This window comes from Euprymna scolopes, chromosome 2 (genome assembly GCF_053919585.1).
Source record: "Euprymna scolopes isolate OS-2025 chromosome 2, ASM5391958v1, whole genome shotgun sequence".
Lineage (NCBI taxonomy): Eukaryota > Metazoa > Mollusca > Cephalopoda > Sepiida > Sepiolidae > Euprymna > Euprymna scolopes.
In genome coordinates this window covers 192,104,706-192,123,598 of record NC_136483.1, presented here as the reverse complement: position 1 = coordinate 192,123,598, position 18,893 = coordinate 192,104,706, and the positions used below count along the sequence as shown (strand labels likewise).

General features: G+C 34.3%; 1 protein-coding gene across 2 annotated transcripts in view; it reads left to right on the top strand.

The window, feature by feature from the left end:
* LOC145300297 (cytochrome P450 3A14-like) overlaps positions 1–18,893 on the top strand; it is an 87,058-nt gene that overhangs the window by 19,259 nt on the left and 48,906 nt on the right. For both annotated transcript variants that reach the window (XM_080144473.1, XM_080144472.1), the window contains exons 2-7: positions 4,989–5,085; positions 5,760–5,812; positions 7,108–7,204; positions 12,128–12,244; positions 12,584–12,672; positions 18,618–18,766. In XM_080144473.1, the coding sequence (XP_080000599.1) occupies positions 4,989–5,085; positions 5,760–5,812; positions 7,108–7,204; positions 12,128–12,244; positions 12,584–12,672; positions 18,618–18,766 (602 nt within the window). The remainder of the gene's footprint in view (positions 1–4,988; positions 5,086–5,759; positions 5,813–7,107; positions 7,205–12,127; positions 12,245–12,583; positions 12,673–18,617; positions 18,767–18,893) is intronic.

Below are 18,893 nucleotides of genomic sequence, written 5' to 3'. Positions count from 1 at the left end.
TACAAGCGACGAGATTGTGGGGTGGGGATGCTCTCATTATAGAAATATTTTTCCATCGTGCTCAGTAAGCCTATTTAGTCGACATTTCTCATCTTGGGGCGACGGGCGAAGTTGGGTGTGAATGGTACAAAAAAGACGATGTTTGCCCTACAAAATGTATTTGAGTCTGTTGCTCATTTTTGTCTCTTGTTGGCTGTGTTGTATAACTCGTGTTTTAGGAACGGGTTGATTCCCCAGTATTTTACCAGGGAAAGGTCATCAAATTGCTTCGCAAAAACAAGAGAGATGGGAATGGTATAGATAATTTCCGGTCATTAACGATGTTAAATACAAAGTTGAAGATTTTAGTAAAAATCTTAGTTAATCGTCTGCAGGCTGTCTTGCACCGTCTAATAAGATCCATATGCTACATATCTATATTGCGACAAATACTGAAGTAAGGGGCTAAAGTACACGAGTGCTACCTCTCTAGCGAAATACGCATCGGCTCCGATGTTGTACGCAGTTCGATTTGGGGAGCAATTATTATTTTTACAATGAAATAAGTTTTGCGTGTGTGGCCTAGGCTTTTTTTTTAATTGATTTATTTTGGCTTGTACTTTGAGCTTTGTCCAAATTAGCAATTGCGGCAATAAACAAAAATAAACAAAAAGCTTTAGCGTGTACCTACCTCTCATGGAATGTCGTCGATGGAAACACAGTGTAATGTTATTTGGTGCTAGTGCACTTATTGATCCGCGCTATTTTTAAATAGTATTTTCAAATTTAAAGTTTGACGATACCTGTTTTTATTAAATTGTTAGATGAAAGTACAGAATAGGTACACAACACCCTCCCGTCCCCATGTTAAGAATGGCTTTCTAAATAATAACGTCATTATTTCAACAGGGCTCTATAAGTGCACAAGTATCTTTTATTTTCTTGAATAAAATAAAAACTACTCGATGAGAATACTAATGTTTTTGTTTTAGTAATTATTTTTTATTCAAAAATAAAAATAAAAATTCCAATTGTTAAAAAATTGTTTTTTCCCCAAAGCTTATTGCGGATTTTTTTTTAATTGCCATATTTTTCATGCACATGCTTTGAAAATGTTTAAAAATTATCTAATATTTTTCTCTTTTCATGTTATAAGCCTATAGAAATAAGAGATAACGCAATGCAAGTTTCATTCTATATTAATAAACAGATTTTTTTGTCATCTTCGTTAGAAGCGTTTATAGATGAGTGTACAAGAGAGAGAGAGAGAGAGAGAGAGAGAGAGAGAGAGAGAGAGAGAGAGAGAGAGAGAGACGGGTTAGTAGGTTGAAGTGTTCTTTTGTGAAGATAGATTTTATATCATACCGGCTGGTTGAAGGAGAGAATAGATCAGTCTATGCGTGTTTATAGCTAGTAGTCGCCGGAACAAAAGAAGCCGATTAACAGAGAAAGAAAGGGCAAAGTCTTCAGTGTGTTGACGTGTTCTCGTGCGTGAGTGTGAGTTGTATGTTCTTTAGCATGACAATTGGTTGTCCTGTCGAATAATAAAGTTCGTGTGGGTACAACACACGGAAATAAATCGTAGTTAGAAGAGAGCCATAGCTAGCTCGTAGTACTCACGTTCAGCCTGGGGCCTAAGCCACAGGCGAAGTCTTCTCCCAGGCAGGGTCAGGTTAAAAGAGGATTAAAGGCTCGTGATTTCGCCTTTTATATACTCTGTCACGTGACTGAGAGTTGGCTTGTGATTGGACAAACCAGGCAGAAATGGATTTCAAATCTCGAAGTTGTGAGAAGTAGTTTCTGCCTGTGACGTAGCGGGTGTCGGCTGCTACAAGCCTCTCTATTCATGGCCTCATCGACATGAGACCATTTTATTTCACCTACTGATCCCGATATGTATTTTTAAAAAAATCATATAATAACAAAATAATTTGCAAAGTTCAAGCCAAAATAAAAAATATCCATTCAAAAAAAAAAAATATTCTGAACAAGCCAAAATAAATAAGAAAAAATAGGTGCTCCCTAAGTCGAACTGCGTACAATATTGGAGCTGATGCGTATTTCGCTAAAGAGGTAGCATTCATGTACGTCCGCCATTATGGTGGCCATTGTTCAAAAAAGGGAGAGAAGACGCCTACATGTAACATGATTGGAAAGTTTTATAATAAAGGGAGATAACTTGTAAATGAGATGAGAAAGGAAACAGAATAAATAAATAAAAACAATGTTAATTGATTTGTTTTGATCGAACGTAACTGGGACGCTTTTGTTTGCTGTCAAGGTTTATACACTTACCGTTCACTCAAGACTCTAAGTCTAATATGAAAATGAGGGGTTTTCCTGTTTGGTATCAGGAGACCATTTATCAAGAAAATTACCTTCTTTTTCGGGAAGATGTAGTTTATTGCGAGTTTCCCAAGGTGTTCCAACTAGGGAATGCCGAGGAATATAATCGTAGTTACTTTTGCATTTAAAGTGTCCCCTCATTGGCGTGAAGGTAGATTCACTCCCACCCCTAGTTAAACAGACCTCGTGCCATACCTAATCTTGTTGGAAAAAGCAAAGTGCATATTATCTTTCGACAAAGCAAAATGGCAGTAAAATCAAGAATTAAAAATCTGTAATTAAATTTTTTTTTTACATAGGCGTCACCACTTATCAAGGCCGATAGGCCACTCAAGGATAAGGGTTAAAGAGTGTAGAGTAGTCAAAAGGACAATATAGTAATCGATAGTAATGGAAGTTTGGTAAATTTGTTAACTTAAGTGGAAGGGCTCATCAGAAACTTGTTCACGTTGGACTTGAAGACAACCATATTATAGACAGCTAGAAAGCAGGATATTCTCTCTAACTAAAGTAATTGTTGAATATGATTGAACATGATATGTCTATTTCAACAGTAGCAATAGTAGCAGCAGCAGCAACAGTAGTATTAGTAGTAGTAGTAGTAGTAATTTAAAAACAAATAAAACAAGTGAAGCATGCATGGTCCCCCGTGCGTACATAGTGAACGAGGCATAAAAAATGACAAAGTTCAGCACCCCGCCCCCCTCATAAAGCCCCAAAACTCCCCAGAGGACGTTAAATCTTGGTGAAAATGAACAAACGGTGCAGTTTTAGGCCTTAACATATGTAAATTTGAGTTCTTCACCGTGCAAAAAAAAAATTCCGCCCCCCCCCCATTTAGCTCCAAAAGTTCCCAAGGCCTTAACATATTTAAATTTTAGTTCAGCACCATGCAAAACTGCTAAATACACATTCACAGAAAATTTTGGACAAATATGGTAAATTAGTCCCCAAAATGGAGTTTTTATTAGTCCTAAAAGAGCCCCTGGGGCACACCCAAGAGTTATTGCGAAGTATAGACAAACAAAATTATATAGAAATCAGTTAGTTACAACTTTTCAGAAAGTTTTATAAAAATCCAAGGCATCAATTTTTTTTAATAAGTACAAAAGTGTCAATTTTAACCATTGTAACACGAAAGGCACCTCTAGGGGGGGTCAACCGAGGTTTTCCCAGAAAATCCGTTCTGTAACTTTTTTACTCATATCATGTTTAATGTTTGTGCAAAATTTCAAATAATTCCCAGGTGTAGTTATTGAGAAAAGTGTGAACAGATGAACGAACAAACGAAGTTTTAAATTTACAGGTCCACCTTCCTTTTGTCGGGGGGGGGGCAAATACAAAGCTAAATTATTGCAGCTTTAAAATAATGTACGAATGAATGGATTCTTCTTTATCAATTTTAGTGAATGGTAGAGATGAAGGTGAGTGGGATCGGATGCATAGCTTTTTGTACTTATTCAGTTTGTAATCACCCGTTATCCTTATCATTTTGCATCATCCAACCTACCTGTACATGAACAGCTTTGATAGTCCTATTTTTTAATGTAGGTCACTCTAGGTTCAGACAATCCTCAGGAGATAGGACCAACTTATGTTTTGTGCCATGTCAACAACCGCGGTCTTCACAAAATCATGATAATCAAATTCATTCGTCTTCTCAAGTACACACCGCCATTATACTGACCTGCACAAAGGTTAAATGACTTGCAAAAACTGTTAAATTAACAAAACAATTGGGGGGGGGGGTAAAATGTTGCAGAATCTAAAAAAGATCTAACAAATTCGGTCTCAAATAACTATGGTATTGTAGTGTCCAAAAATATTTCAATTAAATTTAGGATATTCATGATTATTTGGCCAGAAAAAATATAATATCGATGTAATTGATTGAAATTTTTATCTTGTGTAAAGAACACAGACTGAAGATTAACGAATTAATTAACTATTTTAATAAACATTTAATTTCAGGTTATTAATTTAAGAATAATAATAAGAAGAAGAAATCTCGATTGAAAGGTGAACACTCCTCAACCTTTCATTATTTATTACTAAACAAAGTATTAATCAGGATTAAATATTAAAGTAAAAAACCATTTGGATAAATATATATTCTAACAACACACACAAATACTTGGCATATTTGATTGACAAAACAGATTAGTTTGTTGCATTCACTTATGTGATTTATTGTTTCGTATTTTTCTTCATAGACTCTACATTTACAGCTTTTGGGGATTTTTGTTTATATTAGTTTTTATATATTTGTTTCTGTTTCTCTATTCATGTGTCCTTTTTGTATTCATGTCCATGTGTTTTCCCGTGTCTTTGTAAATTCTTATAAATCGTTCATGTAGCCACTTCTCTTTTCTTTTTTACTTTCATCATCTTTTTGTTTCTAGTTTGATTGCTGTATTATTTATTATGGTTGGAAATTAGTATAATATTAACAAATATTTCAGTATTAATAGTTTAATTTCATATCTTAATGATGTATTTTCCTTTTTACACTCATGAACGGGATATTATTACTGTTGATGCATACTTTATATTATAATACATGCTAGCTCTCCCGATCCAGTTTGCTTAGGGTCATTTTTACTTTCATATTTGTTTAATTATTAACAAATTAATTTCATCTCTTAATTATTTTCCTTTAAAAGGTATGGGAGAAGATCATTTGGCTTTTTTGATCAGTATGGAATTAAATATCCAAAGCCAACAGTATTTTTAGGACATCTTATTGATATGAGCCAGAAAGTGAGTATTTCAGATTTTCTGAATTTTTTAACTGATATTTTCAAATGTTTAAAAAACTGAATGTAATTCTTTTTATAATTTATAAATTGTTTTATTTAAAAGTTGAGTTAATTATGATTTCATATGAAACTAACTTTTATCAATCAAAAATTAAACCATTTTAATAAAATATGAGATATGAAAACTTAATTTAATAAGTGCTCGGAATATTCAATTTAATAAACAAAAGCTTATTTTCAATTTTGCTAAAATTTAATTTTTTATTTCAGTATTATACGTTTTATTTCAAACATTTATGTCCAATTTAACCAATTTGTTAAAAAGATTTTATCTTTTTATAATTTATAGTTTTTTTAATTTAAAAGTTGAGTTAATTATGATTTCATAGGAAACTAATGTTTATCAATCAAAATATTTGTTTTAATAAGAATATTTAATAAAATATGGAAATATGGGAAATAATAAACATATTTAAGAATGTGAAAAAAAATTTAATAAGAATATTCAATTTATTAAAAAATACGTATTTTAAATTTAATTAGATTACATTTTTTTATTTCAATTTTTATACGTTTTATTTCAAACGTTTATAGTCAATTCAACACATTTTTAAAGTCTTTTATTTGGATGATTATTATTTTGCCGATTCAAATTTTGTATTTCTTTTATTCTAGGGTTTTAATCAAATATTTTTTGATTGGAAAGAAAAATACGGCGACTGTTATGGGTAAGGAATTTTTCTGTAGAAATTATTTTGATGAATTAAACCGGAGTTTCCTAAAGTGTTCTCCACAGAGCACTGGGGATCCATGAGTGAGGCTGAGGGGCTCCGGAATCTTTTTCTTAAAGAGAACCAAATGTTTTATATGGAACAATTAAAAGCTGCAAACATTTAATTATTGATCTTTTTTTTTTAACTGGAAATAGATATGATACTTAACTACAGGTGTAAAAAGATTCAGGATGGTTCATGACTACGAAAATAAAAAATAGATTAATAAAAAATGCAACAATTTTTGATTAATCAAAAACAAAAAAATGGTTGTAAACATTATCATTAGTTAGTGTTAAAATTTGAAATTAATATTTTTCATATTTACTTAAGAAATTATCATGTTAGTGCTTCGTGAAAAACCTTTGCCCTGCTCAGAGGCTCTATTGTGTCCTAACGTAGGGAAAACTTTAATTAAACAATAAATATACATTTTAAGCCAACATCATTTGCTAAAGGTATTAGCGCGGTCCAAAAGGTTTTGCCCATTTAAAATACCATCTGGAAAATGAAAAACTGTGTTTTTGAAAATCTTTATGCCTTACAATAACAACATTTGCCTTCTATAACTTGATTTCGTTTGTCAACGAGCTTATAAATATCTATCTTGTAAAATTCTTTAAGTTTTGATGGGAAATATCAATCTAACTCAATCTCCTTTCGTGATCTTAACCCTAACCCTAACCCTAACCTAAAACTATTTTAATGAATAATAAAATAAGTGATAATTCAAGGGAGCGCGGTCAGGAGAACATGCTGGATGAAGAAATATTTTCCAACCAAATTCTCCCAGGAGATCTTTGGTCAGTACTAAGGACGATCATTATCATGAAGACAACTCCTTTTCTGTTGACTAAAGAAAGTCGTTTTCGGACCAATATCGATGAAAATATAGCAGAAAAATATGAATGAAAAAGTTATAACTTAATTATATGTTTAAATAAAAACAATATAAACTGCAATGGTTTAAATGCTCTTTTGCACAAACCTGATAGATAGAAACCCAGAAACCTCAAAAATAGATAAAAAGGTGATAAGTTGAAATATGCCCAGTTTCATAATGTATTTTTTCTTGGAGTTTGGGATGAAGATGAAAAGTAATAAAGTTTTGAGGTTGTCTGATTTAGATTTGCGCAAATATTTATTTTTGATTTGTTAAACAAATAAACTTTTAAAAAAAAGTATATTTTTTCATTATTCCTATTCTATAGTCAATGTAATTATAATTCTAGATTTTTATCATTTTGCAGAATATTTTTTGGCCCTGTGCCCAATTTGGTCATCGCTGATCCTGAAGTTATTGGAGAAATCATGGTAAAAAGTTTCTCCAATTTTACAAACCGGCCAGTAAGTAATTTTTTCTTTGCTTCTATTTCAATGAGGATCAGAAATTATTGTTATATTTGACAAACCTAATTTAGTTGTCTAGCAGTTCAGAATGGATAAAATGGAAGAAGAAAGAATGTGATACTTCTGTGACGTGGAGGAATTCTCTTTGAAATTAAAAATTAGCATTTGTAACTTTGGCCGTTTTTTTCTTCATCAGTTTGAACATTATCAGTTATACTAAAGATATTAAAATTTCCATTTAATCGCTAAGTAGTAACTTTAACGTAATTATAATACATTAACAAACATACCCCAGAGTTGTCCGGGAATGAATGATGATTGTCTCATAGACAGGAGATGACTATTGACCTTAGTCTTGAAAAGACAAAACTTAAAAGTAGAGCGAAAACACACTACAGTTTTTGGAAAGAAGCTACTGGAATAGGAAGCTGTATTACAACGAGATATAAAAAATAGCGAATTGATGAAGATCACTATGTTACATATATTGAATGGCTTATGATCGTCTTGGTTGTATAACGGACAGTTATTTCGTTTTAAAATGAATATGAGACACTTATTGTTGATAACTTCAAGTCCAACGTTAACAAATTCCTAATGAACCGCCCCTTTAAGTAAACACTTCATCAAATCTCCACACTAACGTACTGTACTTACAATAACCCTTATACCTAAGTGGCTTCCGGGCCTTGATAAGTGGTGACCACCGTGTAAAAAAAAATACAGATTTGGTTTATTTACAATTTACACTTCAAAAGTAGCAGTTGTAACTATCATCATCGACGCGGTGGAGATTAGGGCGACGATGGGTCGCTGAACTCTGTGTCAATCTGTATTTTCGCTTTGTCTCTTTTTTCTGCTTTCTCTCTGCTCTTTTTATTTATATCACTTTTACCTGTTGATCTTTTTATCACCAGCTTGTTTATTGTTTGCAACTCTCTGGGTCATAGTTCCTGTTGATTGAACTGTTAACCTTATTTCCGCTAGCATTTATTTATTGCACTTTTTGCTGGTTTTAGTCTAACCCATTTAATATCGGTTAGCTTTCCCGGCCGATTGACGTCATAGGTATAGGTCGTTTTAAATTCCGGGATTTCCATTGTGTTCTTTTGTTTGCCTGGATACAGCTTCGTAACACTATTATAGGTCACCTTTCCTGGGGTTGACTTGTTGTTCTTTGATCGCCCGGACCTCTCCCTAACAACTAGACCAACGAGTCAAACGAGCTGGAACAAAAGAAGCAGGAAACAGACCAGGCAATTCTGAAGGATCCATACCAAAATAGTATTTATAGAAAGAACTGAGACTAGCAACATCACGTCTGTGAAATAGAGGTTGCAGAGAAGAAGATACGGCAGGGCCAATGAATAGATAGGTTTCTGCACCTTATCAAGAATCCTCAAATGAAGCAGAGATTTGCCAAATTCAAAATATGACAACAATACTCCATACATGATTTGATAGTAGATTTGTAGAGATAGAAAATAGCTTCAGGTGTGAAAAAGTCTTTAAAACGACAGAGAGAGGGAGAGAGAGAGAGAGAGAGACTACCTTACAAGAAGCAGAAAGAGCAATGGATCTTATATATGAACTCCAAGAAAGATTGGATGCGAAAGAAAGACCAAGACGTTTCAGAGTCGATTTTCCTCAAGAGTAGGGTTATCTATTAGAATCTCATGAAGAAAAGGGACACTCCTACGATTGAAAAACACCAGCAAAGTTTTAACAGGATTAAACAAAACAAGCCATTTCGTACGTCAGTCTACAACTAAACACGTCAACTTCTAAATTAACTGCATATTTCAACTGTACCGGGGGAGATGGACGAAAAGCAACACTAGAGCAGAGAGTGATATCATCAGCATAGCTATTAATTTTCTGAATAATATTCTCCGGAAAATCATTGATATAGAGAAGAAACAGAGTTAGGTCTAGAATAGAGTCCTGAAAAACACCGGCATTGATAGGAAAAGAGAATGAAGAAATACCATCCAGAGTTCCTTGCAATCTTTGATCAGAAAAAAAAGACCAAATGATATCAATAATCTCACCACCAATACCATAACACTAAAGTTTATGTAGAAGACCAGAATGCCACACTCGATCAAATGCCTTTGAAATATCAAATGCAATGGCTGTACCTTCTCCTGAATTATCCATAAACCGACAGATCCGCTCAGTTAAAACAATTAAAAGATCAGCAGTTGAACGAAAACCACGAAAGCCACACTGAACATCACTAAAGAAGCTCAAATTTTCCAGAAAATCAACAAACTTGTTGTTGACCAACTTTTCAAAAACTTTGCTTATAACAGGATGATACTTAGTTGGGTCAAACCGATCACTAGCATTTTTAAAGATGAGGACAACAGAAGATTCTTTCCAATAAGAAGAGAAACATGATTTTGATAGACAGAGACGAAATAATTTGGAGAGGATAGAAGTAGCACAACATTTGAGAATGATAACAGAATTTGAATCAGAACCGGAAGACTTAGACTATTCAAGATCAGAAAGAACTCTAATAACAATCTTTGGAATGATATTATAGAATCAATTAAATTGTAAAATTAAAAAGATAGATAAAAGATAAAAGCATGAATACTATGAATGGGTCACCAGTTAGCAAGTGTTAACTTTCCAACAAAAACTTCGGAATGAAACGGAAAACATGAATTAACAAACCAAATATATTTATATAAACAATTTTATAGATGTGTAAATTATACTTTGAAAAAAAAAAACAAAGTTTTTTTAGAAGTTTCAAAGTCTTAAATAAGAAGTAGAGAAGAGCGTCAGAAAGTTCATTTCAAAGTTTCGTTGTGTGTGTGTGTGTGTGTGTGTGTGTGTGTGTGTGTGTGTGCGTGCGTGCGTGCGTGCGTGCGTGCGTGCGTGCGTGCGTGTGTGTGTGTGTGCCTTCTGGGTGGCTGTACTCACTAGATATATAGCAACAACCTGAAAGGAATTTCAGCATGGAGTATTCCAGTATTCTAGGATGGGCGTTTTTGAGAGGGAAAGTTGAAGCACGTCACAGTTGTCGTCTGGAAAGGACTCTGAATATCTGTTCACCAAGCCACTATTCTATAGGAGTTTTTTTTAATTTGAATCATTTTGTTAATCTGACACAGGATTTTTCATTTTTAGAGTTTGAAACAATTTTTATTGGTTGGAAACTACTTTTGAGTTCATACGTTTCTGTGAAAACTAACTAACTAACTTAATAGGAGTGGTGAAAAAACGAATCCCAATGAGGTGGAGAAAGAAAGGGGTAACAATTCAAAAATTCACCTGAACCGTATTTCGATGTAAAAAATTTCACACCAAACAGCCAAGTGAAAAGGGAAAAGAAGAAAGAGTAAGAAACAAAGAAAGAAAAGGAGTAGCTTATATTAGTGCGGTAACTTCTCTATGCTCGTTCGTCTTGCACATCAATTTCTCATCTAACACAAGTAGCTTAAGATGTAAAAAAAAAACTAGCTGTTCGCATGTAAGAGCAATATCAAGAGCACCATCATCGTCCTCTTAATAATTTGAATAGCCATACAAAAAAATAAAAATCACAGTATATCAGAACTTTTGCAAAACATGATAAATCTACATAATAAAAGTGAACATACGTGTGTCCGGCTCACTTCAATAACCACCTATGTAAATCTAAGTTTTATAAGCAAAAATGAGAAGCTTATCTTATAACAACTAGTTATAATAAAAAAAAGGAAGGAAATAATTTCTTTACTTTTAATATACACAGAAAAGTATTCCTGTATTATTTCTACTCACTAGGAGTTCTCACACAGGTCATCATGAGGGATTACTCACTGACAAAAACCGATGGCGTTCCCTGACGTCGGAATTACAACAAGTCCCTCCAGATTTCCAGTACTCCCCACCTCTTTCGATAACCTTTGCAAATGACTTAGCATTATCGCAATAGTTGCTTGCAATTGACTTCATGTTTATTATTATTGATGCACAGGGAACTTTCTCACATAAGCTTGTGGTGTTCTTTGGAAGCTGAGTGACAACAACTCTCCCCAGTTTTCCAGTGCTCTCCACCTCTTCTGAAAACATTTGCAAATGAATTTGCATTATCGCAACAGCCGCCCACCATCAATCTCTCACTAGCAGCAACCATTGGTCTCCACTGGGATTTGAGTGGGAATAAGCCTCCCCAAGGTCCCAGTTCTCTTCGCACTTGTCCAGCAGAGATCTGGTCAGTGCTCTCTCATCGGTCTTTCCATCATCCTTGACGCTTCTCAGTTATTTGGCATCAATGGTGATTGGGTAATGGGGGATGGGGGAGGCGATAGGAGAGGGATAGAGAACTTATAAATATGCATCTTCTATGTTCTTGGTTCCTGTTGACGCTTCTTCATGATTTATCTCTGCAACAGTTCGTCTGGTCCGCGCGTGTGGCTCATGTGTATTAGTCGCCGCATTCAAAGGTTTTCTTTAATATTTCATCTGTTTATTATTATTATTATTATTATTATTATTATTATTATTATTATTATTATTATTATTATTATTATTAAAACATAGATAAAGAGTTTTGTATTCTTTTTTATCAATTAATTTTGTCATATTATTGATTAGTTTTGTTTTATTTTCGCTAGAGAGAGAAGACGGTAGTTTTCTTATTAATTACTTTCGTTTCAATGATTTCAAGTACAACTTTCCCCTTAGGATGCTCGTATAAATCTGATTTCTAATTTACAGTAGCAATGTACCTTGTCTGAGGTCAATCAAAATACAAAATGGAAATGTTTCAAGGATAAATAGAAATATAAATGTGATGCAATAGCAAGCGGGCGAACATACTAGCATATCAAACATTTGTTTAATAACGTGCAAATATACATGTGTCTTTTAATTTATAAGAGTTATTTTATTTTCTTAAATATTTGCATATTCTTTCAGTTAGCCTTTTCTGTTGATGACTACAGTGCCAACATGGTAAATATAGCCAAAGATGAACATTGGAAATATCTTCGAACTGTCTTGGCGCCATCTTACAGTTCTAAAAAAATGCGCGAGGTTGGTATGACGTCAAATATCTCTTCTTGTATAACAAAGATGTCCTTTTTAAAACTCATTCTCGTTTAGAAAATGAAGAAAATGCTATATGAGAATTAAATTAGTAAAATCAAATAATTAATGTTAATTATTCAAACTGAATTAATATAAATATATAGCAATAAATATATAGCAATAAATATAAATTAATTATCGTTATACAGACTCAATATCTCAGATGATAATTTCAGCATAAAAAATTATATTAAATGAGTAGAAATCGTTTAAAAATAAAAATAAAAATTATAACAAAATAACAGAACTATTTTTATCTGATCACATTTTTATTTTAATTTTCAGATGGTTCCATTGATTGAAAATGTCCTAAAGACATTTGAAAAAAACTTAAATAAAATTGCAGATAGCAAGGAACCAACAGATGTCACCATGTGAGTCGATTTCTCTGTTTTAATCATTTACTTTCAAACAAAATATAAGCAACATAATATTTATAAATTATTCGATATAATCAATGGTTTATAATGGCATTGGAAATCTGGAAACCAAATGTTGCTGTCAATTTTGTCCAATTATAATTTTTTAATAAGAATGAAGACAATTGTTGCTTTGTTAACTGAGTTGGGACTGAATGTAACATTTAATATAAGATGCTGAAATCATCAACTTTTCATCAAAGTCCATTTCTTGGGTTTGGAGCACTTCAAGTTCCTCATGGATTTCAGGGTATCTTGAGACTGAGGTCAACAGGAACTAACGATTGCTCCAAGTCGTCATGTAAGGTCGTTATTTATATAAATTGAGTGCAACACTGAGCTACAGACATTTATCGCTGATGTTGTTTTTGTTGTTTTTGTTTTTGTTCTTGTTTTTTTGTTGAGTGAGTTGGACCTGAAAACAGTGTTGAACATGTAGATGTCGAAGTTATTGTGTTTGATCAAGGTACTTCTGGTAAATTTGGACACTTCAGGTTATTTAAAAAAGAGTTCAACAAGGAACAATAGCTTGTACGGCATAATCACGTTGAAACATCGGTTCTCGTCAGATCACTGAAGTTAAGAAACGTTGAGCTTGGCTAGTACTAGATGGGTGACCATTTGGGAATTTTAGGCGCTGTATGTGTTTTCTGCTTATCTTGGCATTGTTTCCAGTTGTCCTGAACCTCCACTTGCCATTGATATTCAACAACATCGATTCAGGGGAGGTGTGGTTGGAGATTTCGCAACTCTTGTCACAAAAATTTCACGCGCAAACACCCTTACAGTGGTTATCCATAATCTGTCAAAACTGAAGGAAGCCTTCTTCAATAGCTGGTGCAAATCCTTGAGGAAGGCCATCATTTGTAGAAATTGTGGCAGTTTCATGTACAACAACGCAACGTTGTTGTCTTCATTCTGCATTGCGATATATAATTTAACGACCTTATCTGCCATAGACTGTTCACACAATTGGTAAGAACGGTCAGAAACCACTGGATCTCAGTGCATGCACCTTTGGGTTTCACCAGAGCTACTTGAATAGGGTACTGGTGCTAATACAGCTGGATGTCAGATCAATCCGTCTTCGATGGCCCTGGTAGAAACTGAAGTTTCTGAGGACATAGCATTCACAGTACCTGTTGCCACACCCCTCCATGATGGGGGGGGGTGAACATTAGGGTTGTGATGCTGCTGATTTTGTTGTTGTTGAAAATTATTCATGCATTTTCGTATGAATCAGATGATTATTGTTGGCATTTGTTTCCCCGATATCTTTCTAGTTAGGATTCTATCTAAAAAGAAATTGAGACGGGATGGGGGGGGGGGGCACATGAAAGTTTTTGTAGTTATTGCGCTAGTTAGACAGCATGAACCAATGCTTGCTCCAAGTCATGGAAGAAGGTTGTCATCTGTAAGAATTGAGTGTCGGTTTCACATGCGACAACACAATGTTATCTTCATTTAGTAGATGACAAAATGCCTTTGCTTACCTTATTATTATTATTATTATTAAAACACAGATAGAGAGTTTTGTCTTTTTTATCAATTAATTTTATCATCTTATTAATTAGTTTTGTCTTGTTCTTGTTTCGATAGAGAGAGAGAGAGAGAGAGAGAGAGAGAAGTTGTTAGTCTTCTTATTCGTATTGATTAGTTTCGTTTCAATGATTTCAAGCAGAACAATTCCACTTCGGATGCCCATATAAATCTGTTCTCTAATTTATGGTAGCCAATTATGACCCAGTAGCAATGTGCCTTATTTGGAGTGAATTAGACACCTTGGAAAAAATGACAAATGGCTGCTGGGTCCTGATATAGCCATATTTAGATTAAACGATAAACTCTGCACAAAAGGTCGCTCGTTATAAAGATACCACTTCCATCTTTGTAGCTCTTCAATTTTTTTAGTAAAAAAAAAATAGCAGTCTTTATTTATGGAAGAGAATTCGTACCTTGCTTGGCTTTGCCGCATTGAGGAGGGTTAGACTTTGGGGTTGTACTATTGATGTTTCTACATGGACAAGAAATTTTAATAAGACGTTGGGGGGGATGGTTTTTGTGTCCGTTTTTCCGTGAGGTGTGCTCGGCAACGCTCGGCGAAAAATGGCAAACGCTGTATTATAACGAACGATCCAAAAGGGAGATGCCAACTAGCAGACATTAAAAACTGGAAGAAGAAAAGAAGATAAAAAAAAGAAAAGAAAGAGTTTAACAAGAATAGAAAAGAAAGGCAATTTCATTGCGTTTCTTCAATAAAAAAAAAAGGAAAATGAATCAATCCAGACTGGAAATAATCTCTAAATCCACAGAAAACGTCCTCGCTTTTTGTCAGGAAAACCAGCTGCTGGCAATGGACAGGAGATACAAAACATGTCGACGAAAGTGCATCATGAAGAAACGAAATGTAAACAACGGTTTCGGCTGGAGGTGCACTAATGATCACTGCAGACAATGGACGTCCTTGCGCCATGGGACCTTTTTTTAGGGGTCCCATCTCCTATTATCTACGATTATACGAATTATATATTTATGGGCGTCTGAAATGGCAACACACAAAAACCTACAATGAGAGAGTGCAATATTGGGCCAGATCACACTCTCACCGACTGGAAAAACTTTCTGAAGGATATTTGGCAAGACTATTTCCTTAAGAATCCCCAGCAGATCGGAGGCCCAGGGCACACAGTGGAAGTTGACGAGTCCGTTTTTAATAGACGAAAAAGATAATGTCGGGAAGGTTATCGAACCGCTCTGGGTCTTCGGAGGGATATGACTCTGCTGAGAAGGAGGGTTTCTTGTCACAGTCCCAGACCGTAAATCAGAAACTCTTCTTTTGTTAGTACAAAAAAATACATACTGCCGGGGACTACAATAGTTTTTGATTGCTGGAAAACGTACTGCAAAGTAGGCATCGAAGGGTACGAACATCTTACAGTTAACCACAGCCTTCATTTCGTTGGCCTAAGACCTAAGACTAAGGGCTATCACAAATCATGTGGAGAGGATGTGGAAGGAGGCGAAACAACGAAATAAAAGCAGTCTGCTGACAGTTATTTTAGTGAATTTATGTGGAGACAAAATTTCGGAAAGAATTCTTTTGTTTCTATCAGAAATCTACCTTCTACATTCTCTAACAACCTTTCTCAGCTGTCGTCGCTGCTCTTCTTCAACTGGTAGAAAATGCTATCCTTAAAGAAACAGCCTATCCTCAGGAAACCGCACGTTGCCCAAAAAACTATACGCCTAACCCACAATAACTGACAACCACAAAAAAAAATCTATATATAAAATAATAATAATAATAATAATAATAATAATAATAATAATAATAATAATAATAATAATAATAAAATTTTCGCTGCAAAAACTGCATCAACAGAAAAAAAAACAGTAAAATCTTTGAAATTCTTACGATAGGTTTGTTTTAGTTCCTTTCTGTTTTTTTTTTCTTTCATTTTTTTTTTTATACTTACGTTCGTTTGTTATAGTACGGCGGCTATTTTTTCTTAACTTGCTCGTTATAATCCGGCATTTTTCGTTTTTCACCGGGCGTTGCCGAGAACGACTCACAGAAAAACGAGCACTAAAGTGCAGAAGTATGCGAATTTTCTCCATGAAATTCTATCATGTAAGTCAATTATAATGAGCAATTGTTTCAGGTCATTTTTTACTACTTCACTCCATCTTGTTTACACTGACTTTTTCTTCATTACTTTCGACTGAGATGAGTGCACATTTATTTATACATCCAGAGCTTCATTCAATGGCAACCGGAATACAGATCTGACCCCAATCTGAGCATCTTTAGCCTCAATGGAAAGGAGTCAGAACTATACAACATTTGGCTCACCAATTTATCATTAGATCACTGGTTAAGCAACATCAAGCCTGGTCAGTACGAGATCGGTGACTATTTGGAAATACGAGTCGCCATAGAACGTTGACACATCCTTGCAAGGAACTTCAGAAGCCTAACGTCATCATCTCCTTTGACGAAAATATACAAGTGGTTGGGGACTGATTGCAAATTTGATACCACATGGAACTTCCTCCTTCAGAGGAAGCTGATTCAACTAGTCTAGGCTTAGGATGAGTCCCATTTTAATACAGTATGGTAGTCAGAATTAGCTTTATAGTCAAAATGCCCTAAATCGACCGAATCATAGTCCCGTTATTACTTTGCATCATCAGAGTAAATTAGTGGGAGCCCAGCATTCACTCACATAAAACATGGCATTACGGACGACGTGAATGTTGTAAACTTAAGTGGAAGCAACAAGTGAAAATGAATGAGAGGTCAAAATTGAAAGAATCCCATGAAACTTCTGCTATGTGGTCTGTACATTTTAGTTCACATCCCCATTTGTACAGGTCATGTCATTAATATAGCCAACTGCGTCCATAATTTCAAATTTCTGCAGACCTTTCAACTTAATTTACAGCATCGATAGTATATGTCATTCATATCATTTGGATTCTTCAGACTACTGTTCTGATCTAGAGTGTTATTTTCACAACACTTTAGTCGTTATAACCTCTGACCAGGTCTTCATGTGTATCTTGTCGAACTCAGGTGCCTTTCTATCGAATTCAGGAATCTGGACGAAATTTATGTCATTGTCAAACGAAAGAAGCTTAGACTTAGTAGCCTCAAGCGTTATCATCCATTTATGGCCCCATTCCACTACTTCTTCATCCTTAGTAGCAGAGAGTCAGAACTAATTCTGTTAAGATGCACACCACAAATCATAGGGAGGTTAAAATTGGAAGAATTTCATGAAAATACTTCTATGTCGTTTGTACACGCAAAATCAAAATTCTTTTACACCAGGAGAGGTTATGTCACCTAGATGTTAAAATGGCGTTTCTGAATTGGTTATTCGTATTATTTGGATTCTTCAGACTACTGTTCTCATCTTGAGTGTCATTTTCGTAACGTTTTGGTCAATGTAACCTCCAACCTTCTTCAAATATATCTTGTTAAACTCGGGAATCTGTCTGTTAAAGTCAGGAATCTGCATGGAGTTTCGAACGGAAGCCTTTATTTAATTTATGGAGTAGCATACTCTCATTCCATCAGCCATGATTGGAGAGAAGTCTTAGTAATATATTTTTGGTCTTCAACACTGAAGATTGAACCTTCAACCTTCAGTGGACTGTCGCTTTTACAACTGAATTTTTCCAAGTACTCTAACCACTATGCCAACAGAATTGTTCTGCATCACTTCTGTTCCCCTATACTTTGGTTAAGCATCAATATTTCTATTTTTCAACACTCTTTGTATGATTTTGTTTCTAGAAAATATCTAAAATTAAGGATGAAAGCTAAATCGGTCTTAAAGAAAAAATTGAAATTAACGAAATATTGCTTTACTAGTGGAAATTCCACGGAATGAGAAATATATTTAATCAACAAATATGTTTTGATATAACTGATATTTTTCTGAATAGCGCAAAAATGTAGTTTTTTGGATAGAAAAACCAATAGCAGGCAGTAAATATGAGTTTATTAACATTACTATGAAAATGAGTGAATTACTGGTGAAGTGAACCACTGCCTGATAAAAGCGCGATCATTGGCTTCAATAAATAGGTGTGTAAATAACAAAGAAGCCGATTGGCTAACTAGCAAACACAGCATCATATGAATATATAAAAACATAACACCAAGACCATGCAAAAGTCTGACGAGTTCTTGCGAGGATGAAAAGCGAAAAATTTTGTGCAGCTTACTTGCCATATATGTTTAATAACTATGGATAAAACTCGTCGTGACATCGAGGATATTTAATTTCTAAATAATAAGATTACGTTGAGACGAATCTGTAAAGCGTATCTTGTATCAAATTAAAATAATATTGTTTCCTTGTAAATAGTTTTCTTTTTCGTTTATCCAGTTTATTTTCAGGTTATACAATGGATGTTATAGCATCGACTGGTTTCGGAATTCATGTCGATTCACAGGAAGACCCAGACAGCCCAGTTGTTAAAAATGCTCGAAAAGTTTTTGCTGGCGACTTTTTTAAATCAATACAAGGAGTAGCGAGTAAGTCATTAAAAAAAATATATTCAAATAAAAGACAAATCTCAATAGCTAAAGTTGTCAATAAAACAACTTTACCTTAACCAGAAATAATTATAGTTTCATAATATATATCTATGTACTAGCAGGC